Source organism: Limulus polyphemus, unplaced genomic scaffold, assembly GCF_000517525.1.
Source record: "Limulus polyphemus unplaced genomic scaffold, Limulus_polyphemus-2.1.2 Scaffold188, whole genome shotgun sequence".
In the NCBI taxonomy this organism is placed as follows: Eukaryota; Metazoa; Arthropoda; class Merostomata; order Xiphosura; family Limulidae; genus Limulus; species Limulus polyphemus.
The window spans coordinates 653492-670127 of record NW_013665798.1 but is presented as its reverse complement, the minus strand read 5'-3'; the positions used below and the strand labels follow the sequence as shown (position 1 = coordinate 670127).

At 28.9% G+C, this 16636-nt stretch overlaps 1 protein-coding gene across 3 annotated transcripts in view; it reads right to left on the bottom strand.

Annotated features, from left to right (window-relative positions):
• Positions 1 to 5449: 5449 nt before the first annotated feature.
• Positions 5450 to 16636, bottom strand: part of LOC106478196 — a 30490-nt gene continuing 19303 nt past the window's right edge. The window contains exons 4-7 of one of the 3 annotated variants that reach the window (XM_013938722.2): positions 12042 to 12113; positions 9778 to 10032; positions 6675 to 6761; positions 5450 to 6259 (exon numbers count right to left, since the gene is read on the bottom strand). In XM_013938722.2, the coding sequence (XP_013794176.2) occupies positions 6712 to 6761; positions 9778 to 10032; positions 12042 to 12113 (377 nt within the window). In that variant the 3' untranslated portion in view covers positions 5450 to 6259; positions 6675 to 6711. Of the gene's footprint in view, positions 6762 to 9777; positions 10033 to 12041; positions 12114 to 16636 lie in introns of all 3 variants that reach the window. The other 2 variants (XM_022381752.1, XM_022381753.1) reach the window with 2 other exon arrangements.

The window sequence follows — 16636 nt, the reverse complement described above, 5'->3', positions numbered from 1 at the left end:
CTCTCTCTCTCTCTCTCTCTCTCTATATATATATATATATATATTTGTCATGATTTACATTTGTGCAAGACAATTCTAGTTTCAGTGTATTACCAGGAAGAACAACACATGCTTGTGTGAGATTAGTGGAAACCTTCTTAAATGTTTCACACTCCATGCTAGTCCTTCTTCTTCTGCTTTGGCATGTGAATGTTAAAGTCCAGTTGGAAAAAAATTCTACTTTACTACTAAATTACCTGTGAAAGTTCAAGAAAAGAATAAAAAATTTCCTAAAAAGTTTGTATATTTTGTTGAGATTGGCCATTTATGTGTTCTTGCCAATTTTCAAGTAAATCCAAGAATCAATTCTGACAGGTCAAAAACCTCACTTGCTCCTTAAGGGCCACAATTCAAAAACTTAAACATTCTTATTTTGAATTATCCCTCACATGTCCAGGCCAATTTTCATACAACTCCACAGATTAATTTAGAAAGTCCTATTCCCACATGGAGCCTTAAATATAAATTTTTAAAATCTGAATTTAAATATTAAATAAAACATGACAAAGCCCATAATTTTGTAATAAAATTTACAATGTTATATGTTGTTAATTTTCTTGTCAAGTAATATGCAAGCAGAGACAAATTTACAAACGATGGTCATTAAATTTTTATTTTCCTACATTGCATGAATGAATAGTTAGAAACCTTTCTTCTAAATGAATCTGTAAAAAAAAGGTAATCATGTAAAAAAATGTTAACAAGTTAAAATTCCAAGACAAAATCTAACTCATTTTCACCATTTGTGTTATATATGAAGCATCTAGAGTTCTTTTGAGAACACTTGATGAACAAAAATAGAATTGTTGTGGTCCAAATAGTTTATAATAAGTATGTTTGTTCAAGTATTCCTATAAGGAAAGTTTATTAACCATAAATATGCATGTACAGTTATGTGGTTTTACCATAAATTACTCTGTTGGAAACAAATTAACAATAAATCCCAGAAGAGTGAGCACAGTACAAATAACAAAGTTTAAAAGTTCTCTTTCTACATTCTTTACTATACTGCTATATTATATAATCATACTACATACAAACATTGTTTTAAATATGTATTAGAATAATATAACCTAATTATTTTAGTTTTTATCAGCATAAACTTGATTTCATTGTAAGATAGTACCTAACTAACAAAACAGATTACATTTTATAATGTTTCATTTTGACTTAAAGGGCACTAACTGTGTGAAATAGGTCTGACTATAGACAATTTATTTATGGGATAATTTTCTAAAACTAAACTAAATCAAATCTGCTATAATTAATGGAAGTCTACCACAATTTTTACATTATGGGTTTTTATTTTCATGTAAGTTTGTTTTAGATATTTGTGCCAAGTTATACATAGACTATCTTTCCCTAATTTTGAACTCGTATACTAGAGGGAGGGAGTCAACAGCACCCACTACCAACTCTTTAGTCATTCTAATTGAATAAAGGAATTTGACCATCATTTTTATACTGCACTCATGGCTCCAAAGCATGGAGTGTGATTATGCAGCAATGGGATGCCAACTACTAGGCCATGCTTAGATACTGATCTGTAAGGATATATATATTTCACATTAATTAATAAAAGAAAATAAATATTTATGTAAAATAAAATATTTTTTGAATTTTTGAGGTGTCCTGTTCAAGTACAAGCAACTTGAAAATAGGCTAAAAATATTGCTTAATTGTAAAGCTATAAAACCTTGCATTTCATACGACAAGAGACTTGAATGCAAGATTACAGGATGTATTTGTGGTAATCTTTTTTATGCTTCCTTGTATGACAGATCAAACTCTACAATTTTAAGTCTCATTGAGGCAGTTTAGAATAAGACTTGCATTATTTTTGTACACATTCTCATCCCCTACTCTTTTTTCAGGAACATTTCCCTTTTCTATACAGTAATACTATACAGTATAATTATATGTAGATACAGTAGTAAACAACATAATACAACAAATAGAGGTTTACATAAATAACTTGTAAGATTTCACCTAATGACTTATTTAAGAACAGCCAATCAAGCTCTGATGGCAGAAATATTATACATTATTTTATTAAATAAGTATTACTTTAGAATACAACTTCATTATACTAAACTGAATATACTTCCTTCTGATAACAACAAACTGGTTCTCAATGTGTTGAAATGGACCTTTAGTTGGTGACACAAGGAAGCAAACGTTTTATGTTTAATAACTGAATTGCATTAACATTCTGAACCACTAGAAATATTTGTTTGTGGCTTTCAGAGTTGCACATTGATATTATATGTTAATATAGATATTTACAACTTAATAGTTTTTAATAAAGGTATGGCGATACAGCAATACGAGTATTGTATCGTGAAGCCATGATACGACTGTATCGATACACCATCCAATACAATGTGATTTAGGTACCTTCATGAAATTTGGTAAGCTTTCTGTAAACATTATAAGTATTTTTTACATAAAAAAATCAAAATTTCTAATAAAGTATTTTTGCTAAAAATTAATGATTCAATAAAGGAAGATGAATACTGAGTACTACATGTTGTCTTCATTTCTTTTATCAAAAACATTACATGCAAAGTAACATAACAAATTAACAATAACAAAATAGATAGACAGATATTAACTAACTTTTTTATTTTACTTCTCTTATCAGCTGCCATTTAGTTGATAAAACCTGAGAATTTGAAAAAGCACTGTAAAGTGTGAAGTACTTAAATAAGACAATGTTAGTAATATAGATAATAAATTACAGACAAGACTGTCAAACTTTGTAACAAACCATTGGTAAAACTTCTGTATCTAGATACGTATCGTATCATGGCATCAGTATCTAGATACACATCATATCGACTACTATTATGAGATACTTTCCCATTGTGTTTATAATAAAAACTGTGATGTCCATGTTACCAGAACACTAAAGAACAACAAAAAAAAAACACAGTTGAAACTATTTCTAAACAAGTGTTTTTCACTGGCTGACTTGTATTTTAAGTGCAGTTTCCACTGTAAACTGAAAAGGTGATACCTACATGTATAATATGTGCCACAAGAGTTTACAGATATATTATAGCAAAAACGTTTTAATAGTCAAATTTCAATTTACCAGCAGTTCTTTACCTATCAGCTCTAACTTCAGTGATTTAAATACCACATTTATGATTCATGTTATTTAATACTGAATTCAATCTTCTTGTCCTCAAGATATCTTTTATACAAAAACAGTTGTTATCCTTGTCCTTGGATTAAATAAATACTATATATACTGTACACTACACATTTAAGCAGCTATATTACCATATCCAATACTAATTAATTGTATATACTAGTATATACAGAAACGATGTTACAGTTCAGAAAAAATAACATTCAAACAATCTTTTATAAAGTTTATTCAGATTGACACGTGTCTTAATCTGATTAGTGATTACAATAATTGAAACTTAATTATAAATTATAATATTTCAAGTTTAAGTAAAAAAAGGAAACATAGCTACCAAAACTAGACAGTAGGGAAGAAGTTAACTTTATCAGAATGTAATAAAAGTTATACTGGCTTCACCACTAATTGGTTAAAGATCTATTATTGAAAATATGTTAATTACTTGTCAACAATACCCACTATCAACTCATGAGCTACTCTAATCAAATAGTGGGAATTTGATTGTCACTCTTATAATGTCTTAAAGTATGGAGTGTGATGTTTTTTAGTAATAACAGGGTGCAAACCTCAGATTCACAGTCCAGCTAGCTAACTACTGGGCTATGCTTGGCCCAGTGTTTAAGTGCAGTAATGCACTTCAAATTATATTTACTGAAGACTGAAATAACAGCTAAATATGAACACAATTCTCTATAAAGGGACGTGAGTCAGGCAAGCTCAATTTGCCATAAATTTATAAATTATTTACCTTTCACCAATTATTTACCTATTACCAAATAGATTGTAAAACCTGCAGCTTTCAATAACTTCTATTTTTTATATATTGTGAAGAACAAATTTTATTTTTTATAAGGACTTCTTTATATTCCATAAAATAAAGCTTTACTGCATAATCATTTGGCCATTTTATTCTAAAATCAAGTTGCCAAAGTTGTTTAGTGTATGTAAACTCAGAATTACACACTGGTTTAACCAAGTGTGTGACATAGGCATTATCACTTAAATGAACAAATGTTTAATTTTTCTACTACAAAGTTTTATCAAATATTAGGTGAAATGCTTAAATATTAATTGTTAATTTATAATAAAATGAGAGTAAAGAATAATGATTTGTATGTCCTGCAAATTGAAAATTACCTGTTGTTAGAATATTAACATCAAAAGGACTATTGAATGTAAATATTACTTCTGATAAATTTATAATATTTTTACAAAACTAATATGTGATAGTGTTTATATTACAATATTTAAAGTACAGGGAAAGATCAAACATTTATTGTGTTATTAAGATTAAAACAATCTGACAGAAATTAAATTTTCTTTTGTTGTGAAATAGAAATTTCTTTAACAAGATTGCTCAAAACATTAAAAAAAAAAGACATGAGAAATGTGAGGATGCACACACACACAGAAATTAGAGACTTACAATATTTTATCAAAAATTAGTAATTACAATGTTTAGTAAACAAAACATTCCAAATGTGTATTAAGTAAACTAGTGAGCAATAATTTTTAACTGATAGTAATCAGTAACTTAGTTATATTATTTCGAAACACTTCCCAAGTTCTTATTTATTTTCTACATACATGAAATTCTGTATGACCAAGGGATAAAGGATTATATAATTTTTGTAAGAATATCACATTGAAGTCACAAAGTTAGTGAAACTGTAAATTCTTTTAAAGTTATTCAAAATATGAAATATTTAATAGTTTACTGACATCTTAAGAATAACTGGATGATACAGCTGAAGAAGTGTTAAGATTTCAAATATTGTAAGTAGTTTATTTTCTTTTAGATATATATATATATAAACTTTATTTTACTAACGCATATTACCACAACTATTGTGATTTTAATTAAACTTCTATTTAAAAAGTTTTTTTAACCATGCCAAGCATTATGTCTTTTAAATGCAATTAACAGTGATGAAAAAATATTAAATAATGCAGAGCAAACTTTTAAAGGTGAACACCACTCTTAACTTTTCTTGAAAGGCTAAATGTTTCTGTTTCAATCCAAAATTCTTACAAATAGTACAATTAACTCTGAGCTTAATAATTTACTAGGCTAAACAGATTATGAAAACCTTCCTTTATATGAAGAAAGCACATGCATTAGATGAACGTATATTTTTCAGGTCGTTTAATAAAAGAATAATACTTCTTTAAAAATAATATTCTTCTATATATAAATATTTAGTAGCTGAGAAAAAAAAAGTTCTTGAAATTTAAATGAAAAAAAGTGCTCTATAACTAAATAAATAGTGATGGATAAAAATTTTATTCACATATAAGTTTCATTATTATTTATTTTATTCTGCTGTAGAGCATACTCTCAATCACCAAAATAATTATTAACTTTTCTTACAAGATTAAATATTTCTGTTTTATTCCTGAGTTCCTAAAAATAGCACAAGTAACTCTGTACTCATCTTTGTTCAGTAATATTTATAGTGCAGAATTGGTAATAAAGTAGTAAATGATAAACAGCTGACAAAACAATACCCACAAAAATGGTCCTAGAAACCTAATGTAACAAGCTCTTCAAAATCTTAAGGCCATTTATTATGGCTTTTTTTTTCTTACCTGCAGCTACAGAGTATAATGATTGATAACAGCATTAAAATGGGCTTGTTCATGATATTTTACAATACAAATTTGACACCAAGTTAACTGATTTAGTTAATCATTGTTTTCATGTTATCATTAATATCGCAATACAAACTTTGTACCAAAATAAGCTATATGGAAGGAAAAAAGAAAGTCTCAAAGCATATTAAAAACCATTGGTAGCTTCATCTGAGCTCAGAACTCATGTTCTTGAAAATACCTGGCAAATATTCTGATGGAAGCTGTCATATCAAAACTCATGTTCTTAAAAATGCCTGGCATATCTTTTTATGGAAGCTGTCATATCACATGTAGTAATATCACCAACACATGCATGTCACACTTCGCTGAAATCTCAAAGATACACTGATATTCATGAAAGGCAAATGTGATTTACCATTTAGCAAACACACACAACAAAGAGACAATGCTGGTACATGCAGTACGAAATACCTGAAATGAAAATATATTATACTATTTTCAAGTATACATTCCAGAAAATCATAATAATAGCAAATTTATTCACTACAACCATGCTCATGTTTAGTTAGGTTTACAAAAGAAGCCTACTGTAAATGACTGGTATGTGTAAAATTTATGAAATTTAATATGAATTACTCTTTTAAAACATACATTCTGTGAAAGAAAATTTTGTTGATTTTATAATGTACAAACCTCACTGAAATTAGATGTAAAATTTGCTAGCCAAAAAAGGATTAGTGTATAAAATTCTACCCACTTACAATGATATAAAATATTTAAACACCAAATTGTCCTTATATCAGTAATTATCTGGACTTAAATTTCATAGCTCAATATGATGAAATTAAGAATTTTACAAACTTACAGATCAATTAACAGAGCTTACCTGAATAAAAAAAAATCTTATTATATATTTTAAATCATTAACTATGTAGTTTTAATCTATTGGTTTCCTCTTCTGTTTCCACTTCTGCTATAAAGAAAAGAAAATGGCATTATGATTTTACAATAGCAAAAATGCAATAAAGTGTTATACAGTTCACATATAAATTAAATTCCCTATTTAAAGTGTGCATACAATTATCACAGCAAAAACACAATTTTGCCAGACTTCATAGTTTAAATGTAACATTTTATGCTTGAATGAGATTTATACGTTAAGGCCAGCATGAAAGTTTCCAGTTATTTTAGAATTACATGTCAGAATAAATTGTCTAATGTTCTATTATTGTTGTTATTTACTAGATTATTTATAATAAAAACATACATACACACATGCAGGATATATACACGCATTAGAAACTGAATAACTTACAAACATTAATTTAACTTTTTTTTTTTTAAATTTGGCCAATTAAAACATTTTATGTTTACTTTATTAGATGGTACTTAAACAGTTAGGTTTTTTTTGCACATGTGAATGATAACCAATAGAAGAAATAAAATTAGTTTGCTCAACATAAAAACAATTTTTAGTATTAGTTACAACAATGAAGTTGTCAATTAAATGAGGTCTGTCATATAATAATCAAGAAAGAGTAAAGTTCTTACATTAATAAAACCATTATTGCATTGCTACTTAAATTCAATGCACAAACTGTAAACCACTAAATAACACAGATCTCACTAACTTCCTGTTACTATAGGAAGCCACACTGAAAGACACATAAATGATTACTTCTAGCACATTACAAATGTGCTAAAAATTTATCTTCAGTTCAGAAAGCCTATTAGTGTTACTTTCAACAAGCTCACTGTAAGAAACTACATTGAAGTTCATATTGTAAAATTATACAAGAATATCAAAATAAAGCACCAATCATTAAATGTGATGTTAAGTGTACAATATGGCTGTTTGCAGCAACTATTAAATATATTAATTTTCCATGAGAGGAAACTGAAGATAGAGATTTTGGTAGTGTCTAATTTATACATTTTTATATAGTCTTGGGTAACATTCTATATGCTTCTATGTATGTGTGTATATACACGAATGCGAAACATACGTTCATTCTACTTAGTTTTATTACGTCATCCACTAGTACCATACTTTTTTTACAGCTCATTAAAGCTCAGAATTTTACATTAGTCAAAACACCACAGTATGGAATTTACTTAAGATGAGACTTCTACATTTAATTTTTCTAAAACATCTTGTTCAGTTAAAGTTATGATATGGATAGAAATACATAATTTGTAGAGAATACACTTACAGTAAAACTTGTATTAAACTATTATTAAACTTAGAAACTATTATGATGCTAATACATCCATTTTGAAAACTAATATTTTCCATTTTTTTCACAACCAAATGAGGGCTAGAAATGTTTTAAATATAAAACTGAAAATTTTTTGACGTAAGTGTGACCCCATTTAAAGCATGTTGAATTAAATGGTGTTACATATCGTGGATCTATACTTAATCCTCAAATTATCATTTGTTTTTATACTGTTCACTACAGATGGAATTCACATGTTGCATCATACGAGTAATTTTGTGTTTTTACCTTTTGCAACACCTAATTTAAAGAACTTACTAACAAATTGGGTCAATAAAATCATTTTCTAAGTAAAAAACATAATGGATCTCAGCAGAACTTAGTGGAATTAAATGCAGTATTCATTGTACTTTTGTTTATGTTTTATTGTGATTCATATGTTATTAGGAACACTGTAGTAAAAAAAAAGTCACAAGCAATTTGATAGAGAAATAGTGTAGCAAATTATGCTTAAAACATTCATGTGAATCCCATCAGCAATTCTTGGCTTAACATATTATAATAAAAAAACTGTGTTTGCATATATGTCCTTTATGTGTTTCTTGTAATGTTTAGTTTTCAATTATTAATCAAACTACAGAACGTGGCAAGTTTCATCTGACTTGTCAGTTTTAATATTTAAAAAATAATTTAAAATGGATTGATAAATGTTATACTGGTAGCATCATATACAAATAATACTGACTGTATTTCACCTAATGAACTTTTAATTATTATTCTTAATAAATGATTACATGTAAATTTTAATAAGTTGACATAAAAAATATCCAGTCACTGATTAACCTCAGTACACAGAGAACTAATACCCTTGCAACTTCAACAATTTTTATTATGAACAAACCAACTGGAGGGGTACTCAGTAGAGTACATACCTCAACCATGCAGCGTTGATCATATTCAGCTCTCAAAAAATATGAAAATGTGTCCGTATGTCTGATGTTATCAATGGACAAGAACCATTTTTGGCAGGACAATGATGAATAATATTCTACATATGTCCACAAAGTTTCATCAACATCCAATAATTTTCAACTGAGTTATAGAGCAAAAATAGTGTGAAAAAATCAGTCCCCATGTTAAGAGATAAGGATTTTTTGGATTTTTGTGACCTTGACCCTCCAAAACTATCTACTTCTAAGTTGGGTTATAGTCCAAATGTAAACCATCTCTCATCCAAATCCATTCACCCCTTTTCAAGACATCTTGCTGACAAACACACACACATACACACCTAGAGGGGTGAAAACATAACCTCCGTCCAACTTGAGTGGTGGAGGTAATAAACAAAATTAATGTTCCTCTAGTAATTACATTTTCAAATATTTGTTTCAAATAGTACAATATATGGAAAAATTTAGTTGGCTTCAACACTTGAAGTTGGTTGAATGTGTTTTTTTCATCCAAATATGGATTATGATGTGAATGCAAAGCTTACATAAGTTCTCCTGACACATATGCAATAAGTCATTTGGAAGATGGGAGAGAAGAGAATATGACATATGGTTTGTACTGGGTTCAAAAACATTCAAAAACTAAAGCCATATTACTTCTGACAGAATGAGAGCTAACTCAACAAGAAAAGACGTTCACTATTCCAGAGGAAAGTTTACCTAATTTTAAAGTTAGCTATTACTATAGGCAAATTAATTTGTGAAATTAAAATTTTGGTTTCTTCTAACATTATGTAAACAAACATACAGAAAAAATTACCATTATGGACAGTCTGAATGTGCCACTTGAGAATGTTATTGTCAGTGTAGGCTTTCCCACAAGTTTGACATTTAAAAGTACGAACTCGAAGTTTCATTCGTTCTTCATTTTTGTTTGGGTAGGAAGCAAATCTTGTAGCATTGCTGAAGCTACTGCTTTTACTCTGTTTCCCTAGCTTATGTCGACGTACATGTTTCTGAAATGCATAGCTACTAGTCTCACTGTATAATTTACCGCATTCTTCACACTCCAATGCTGTGGAAAAACATAACGTACAATAATCAAAACTTTACCATAAATGCAAAACCAGAACAACCAGTAATAATATTCTGAATACAGAAAAACAGTATTTTTGAAAAAATATTTAATTTCATAAGTGAGTATCTTTTAGTAATTCACTGTTTTTAACATGTTAGATAAATCAGAAATAATACAGACATTCTAGTAGGTGCTAACGGTTAGCTTTATAAGAACATTGAAAATGTTTATGGATTTCTCTGCATGTGTGTGTACATATATATATATATATTGTGTGTATGAAATAAAACTAAAAATGCTAAATGGATGAACACAAAAAATTACTTAATTTTAAATATAAAACTGATTGCTACATATACCATATACAACAATTAAAATTCTCAAAACTGATCTGCTTAGTAGAGAAAATAAGATAAAATTTAGATACCCATAAAGAATGTATCAGTCTTTAAGGAAGACTAAAGATTAGAAAATAACTACATGTTTTTGAACAAATTTTAATAGTTCCACAATACTGCTATGAAATTACATTTGACAAAGTTGTTCTTTTAGCCACTATTAACATTAGCTAATGAAATAACTAAAGTTTAAAACCAGTACTTAAGAGTGTACAACAAATTGGCAGACTTATTATCATTATTTATTGATCTAAAACTGTCCTTTCTATTAAATAAATAATTTCTGGCAATTACTTTCAGACAAACCGAGGAAGAATTACAATAGTATGATACATTGAAATAAATCAATCAATATTCATTTAGTACAATACCGATTAGTGAATGCTCATTTAACTGAATAACAAATCAGCAAAGATTTTTACTTGTTTGTTTAGAATAATTGTGCATAGCTACTAACTGCACCAGCCATCCCTAACTTTGAACTTAAGGACTACGGGGAAGGTAATGTTTTAAAACGAGACTCAAAACTCGAGTGCTTTTGAATAGTTGACTATTCTTTTTCAGGAGAATAAAGGGTTATGTTACTGAGTGTAATGAAATATATAGGCACGGTTGTCGACGTCATGTAAACCGAATGTTCAATAGGAGTTGGTCTTGAGAACTAGCCAATCATAACCTAGAGTTGTTTATGACAAAGAGGTGTGTAAAGTACATAAAAAACTTAAGTGGGATAATAGTTATAGGAATTGTTAATCAATTTCTATAAAGATGAAAAATAAATAAACAATAAAAATAAAATAATGGCAAAAGTTGGTGGGAAATAGAGAAAATAATAATGTGACACAATATATAGGAAATCATACCAATATGGAGAAATTTAAGCAAGAATAATACTAATAATGTAAAGTAAGTTTAATTATGAATTTCATTTTGAAAATCTTTTCAGAGACTTGCGAAGGTCAACAAATATTCTACAAGTAATATTTTTCAAGTTATCACTTGTTAAAATTTGTAAGTAAAATTGTGCCATCTATGATTAGTGATATGTAATTATTTTGTACAACATTAAACAAGTATCTGATGTCATAATTCTGTGTTCTAGTTCCGACAAGTGACACCTGGCAGGCTTACTTACCCAAGATGCTGAATCTTATTTATATACATGAAAAAAGAATTTGAGATAAGAAATGGTAATATATAAGTAGAATATAAGGGTTGATTTAAATTTTAACTGTTACTTCTTGTGCTATTTACATGCATTACTTCTTTGAATAGTTTTTAAAGCTTTCTTTTTTAAATAAAAGTTGATGTCCATTTATTTAGCATGCACCAGCATTATTTGTATTAATGGGTAGAATGATGTAATTACATCTTTTACTGTGTAAGCATTTTCAAAGTATATTGTTAAGTAAATGAAGTAAAAAAGAACAAATAGTTTAACTTAACAAAATTTATTCTGAAAATTATAAAATTCTTATGCTTTATGATTATCAAATTTTGTAGTAACTTTTCTGAAGCAAGATAAAGTAGGATTTACATGCTACAGTGTAAATTTCGTTGTATTTTCAAAAGATTAATAACATTTGAATTGTTCCCATGTATAATTACCTTTCTTTCTCCTCTTTGCTGACTGTGGTAAAACTCTGTTATTTGAGATGTGATTGTTACTTTCTTCTAGCTCTGAAATGAAATTTATGTAAAGTCATGAATTCTTCATGAATTTAAAAAGCATTTGCAGCCAAGTTCTAATCCTGAACACAGATTTTTTATTCTATTATTAACACTTACTTTTAAGATGACTTTAAATATATCAAGGTAACATGTACATTACTTTCTCAATATATCTATTTACTTATAAATCTATGCATAAATTTAACAGATGTTAGTACTTTACACAAAAAATATACCATTCTCTATCCCTTTTTAAATACTCTTTACATGTACCTACAAGAATGCAATTGAAAGAAAAAACTGCTGGTTGTTACATTATAATCACCACTTTAGTGTCTGATGGCAAAAAATATTTCAAAGACAAGTTGCACATTAGTTTTTCAAAACAATGTTTGAAATATAAACTAAAAACTGAAACTACAACAGCTTTATTGGTAAAGAGGTGGCAAATTTTACTTTGCACTAAATTGAGTCATGCTCAAACTTGCACAATACTTGAGAATATTACAACAAGTATGAATCTTCTGAAAACAAAGAATCAATACAAGGATAGTGAAATTACTTCTGCTTTTAGAAGACTAAAGGTTCTTAGAAAGGCAAATGGGATATTTTTTGTTGGGTTATGTATTTTAATTTTTCTTAACAAAGACAAAAATAAATTGCCCTATCAGTATTAAAATTAAATCTTAAGGTTTAGAAGATGTAGTTTTAAGATACATATTTGTAGTTTCTTTGTTGTTTTTTTCCTTTCTTGAATTATTTTTTATTTTCTGAAATGAAGTATATGTGGTTGTTTATTTCATTATTGGCTTTTGTATCTTTCTGCACCTGAATGGAAATAAACAAGTTACAAAAACATTATATCAATCCAAAATTTTGTAATTTTTCAGAGAATACTAACATTTGACCATGTGTATTTTTATCTAGGGATAGAATACCATATGATCCACAGTGTTTCAGATAAAAATGAAGGGTATAGAGGGTTGAATATACATATTCAAACAATTTTTAATATTAATGTGACAACCTCAGCCAAATATAAGGTCTCAGAGGAACAGAATGTATTATAATTAGATTTTAACATTTTTTTGGTACTTTTGTAGGTAGTATGGTGCCATCAAAAATTGACTGCTTTTGGGAAAAGTATGTAACAGTTCTTTCCAGTGCAAAATATTAATACACTCTGATCACAGAGATGTGTTCATATCGAGGATTCAGAATTTCCAAGATGGGTATATCCTTTGTATTTAATAGCACTAAAAAGTAAAGGAATATGGATCAACTTGGGGCACCAGGACCATCCCGAAAAAGATCTGGAACAAACTGTATTCCAGTCGTGGTAAGAAAACTGTGACATCTTTTAACAGGTGAAAATTCATAAATGCAGAGGTCTGTGGCAAACGCGTTTTTGCCTCAGGCAACAGTATGAAAAATAATCAAGAAGAATCTTAATATAGAAAAGTAAAACAAGTTACATGCACCTAAAATGCTTCCATCCATCCAACAATGCATATCTCAAGCAACTAGAAAATGAAACATATTTTCATGCTATTCCTATGAACTTCTGTACAACTGGACTGTTAAAATGGATATGTTGAAATCACCATCCTCATAATGCTCAATATATTATGGAATGCAAGCAAAGAGGAGTGTGTGTGTGTGTGCACTCTGGGGAGACAAGGCGTGTCTTTTGCAACAGAACTACCCTACGGAGCTACTGTCAAGATGCATGGTCATCAGATGGAGTATGACAGGATATGGAGGCATGGACTGTAATGATGTTGTGAGGTTCCAGAATTGTTTAATATAATGTACTCAACCTCTGTATGTGTCTTTTACCAAAAAGAATCTACATGTAAGTAATAACTCTTCCAGAAAGTTATTCATTGCATGCAATTGTAATTTATTTATTTACTTTAATTTTGTGACCTGTTTGTTTATGAGTTCTGTATGGACAAAAGGTGGTTTGGTTAGTATAACAAAAATTACCTTATTCCAATTTCATTTAGAACACAAATATGAATATGAAATTCAATGGTATTATAAAAATATTTGCACTGTAAAATATCCATATTGATATTACATGTATGAATATGAATAATGAAGTTTTGTGGGGTAAAGCACTGTTCTTGACCATAGAGAAAAGGAAGCAGTTAGCCCAACAGATTAAGTTGATTATAGGAACAATAAAAGCCCGATGGTTTAGTCCAAAATGTCACTAATAGTGTCTAGTGGGTATTTCAATGACCTAAAGGGTTCAATCATCATAGGAGAAACATCAGACAAAACTAATAATTGTGAATTAGGCATGCATACATACATATATATATATACCCCACTGATGCATGCGAACATCTTGTAGAGCTTGTCACATCACCAAACTTAATACACAAACATATACATGCATAAATTTTAAGTACAAAAACATGGAAATGAACTACCTTGCAGAAAGAACAATGAAATTTCCAACCAAACAACAAAGAAACAAACTCTTACAAGTGGAACTAGCTTCATAAATAGAGATGGCACATGACAGGCTCTGCACGATAAAAACTAAATTCACAAGACTCAGGATTATGCACGGAGACAAGTCCTCGACTAGAACAGAAATAAAGTGTATGATATCTAGGTGAGAAGCAATGGGGAAAAAAACCTGGTCAATATGAAATTTTAGAGGTGTTTCTAAGCCTTGAGAATTCCACAGAAAATACCAGATTAAACTTCACAAAGAAAATTTCCAAGAACCACAATTTACAGGGGCTTTGCTATGAGAGAAATTCAATAATTTGTACTTATTAATTGAAATTTTCTGGCTCTCCCTTGGTCTGGGAACTGTTGGTGTGGACATAAAGTTTCTTGAAGGGATTGGCAAGTTATAAAGCTTGGTATCCAGTGATAGGTAATAATTTTTTAAAGCTACAGCAGAAGCTTGAAAACAAACAGGAAAGCAGAATATTCCACATGTCACATGAAAAGAGTGACTATGCAATTCTAGAGGAAGTTGATATCTGTTATTAAAAGATAATAATAAATGTTGGTAACAAACAATTAACAAACCTGATCCATATTTTGTTAAACAGTTTGTTTCCATGTTTCATGTCAAGATTAACTTAGGAAAATGTAGTGAAACTGAAATCAATTGTCACCATGCATATGATACTCAACATTGTTGTAAAGCTTTTGAGAAAATGTCTTTGAAAACAAGATATCTCATTTTTTTTATTGATCAATTCAATACAAATAGCTTAAAAACATGTACAGTATCAAATTATCAAATTACTATAAAAATCAGTTCTTATATTTTGTTATATCTAATATTCTACACAGAAACAAAAGTATACAAAATGTGCAACATAGAGATTACATTTCGCTTTAAACAGCCTAAGCTCTTATACCAGTAGCTCTTAGTATAGCTGACAACAGTAATTTAAACAACTCTTTCATTATCAGATATTGTTGTAGGATTCTGAAGCATTGTTACCTCATGCCTGATACCAAATACAACTGCAATGTGTGAAAAATATCTCTTATTAGACATATAAAGAAACACATTGTAATAAACAATATCCTGAAAATATGTATAACCAAAATGCCGGCCATACAAAAGAAAACAAAACAGGTCTAGAAGGAAGGTTTAATAGAGAAAATAGAAAAATAAAATATCCTGAAAATATTTATAACAAAAATAATTGTACAATGCCAGCCATACAAAAAAGAGAAACAGGTCTTGAAGGCAAGTTTAGTAGAGAAAACAAAAAAATAAGCACTCAAAAATATTTATAGCAAACATAATTGAGCAATGTCAGCTATACCGAAACAAAATGAAAAGGTGTTGAAGACAAGATTAGCAGAGAAAATAGAAAAACATAAGCACCTAAATTCAGCAATCAAATAAGCAAAAATATAAAAATTAAATAAACAGATAAAACTAATACAGTGTATATGTACACTCTTTAATAAGCAGGTAAACAATATAAAGTAAGGACAGAGCAACTATTACACGATTCTTAAAACCAAAAAATAACCAACACAGATTAAAAACAACTATAATGCATAACTTCCAAAACAAGATATTTTGCGTGACATAGGTATATGTATTATGCCTACATTTAAATAACATTTGGCATGTCAAAAACAATTTGGAAAGAAATACTAATTTTGATCACCAAGAAGTAAGGAAGAGTGAAGATAGATCAGCCTAAAGTTAACATTTTCCTTACATGAAAATGTATTTTTGATAGATACTTGCCTCTCTTCACATAGTAGCTATTTCTTGCATGTCTGAAAGTTTGTGCATTTTACTAGCCTTGAGACTCATGTTGTACAGTAAACTGCACTAGTGCATGATGTAATCATCATTTAATTAACAATAGCCCTCCAAATCCAACAGGAGGATGACACATACTCTGTGCACAGTTAACTTTATTCTTAGACGATGCAAGAATAATGTACACTAGTAGCGGGAAGAAAAGGTGTGAAGAGAGGGAAGTATCTATTGAAGGAAAACAATTTCAAGTAAGGAAAACGTGACA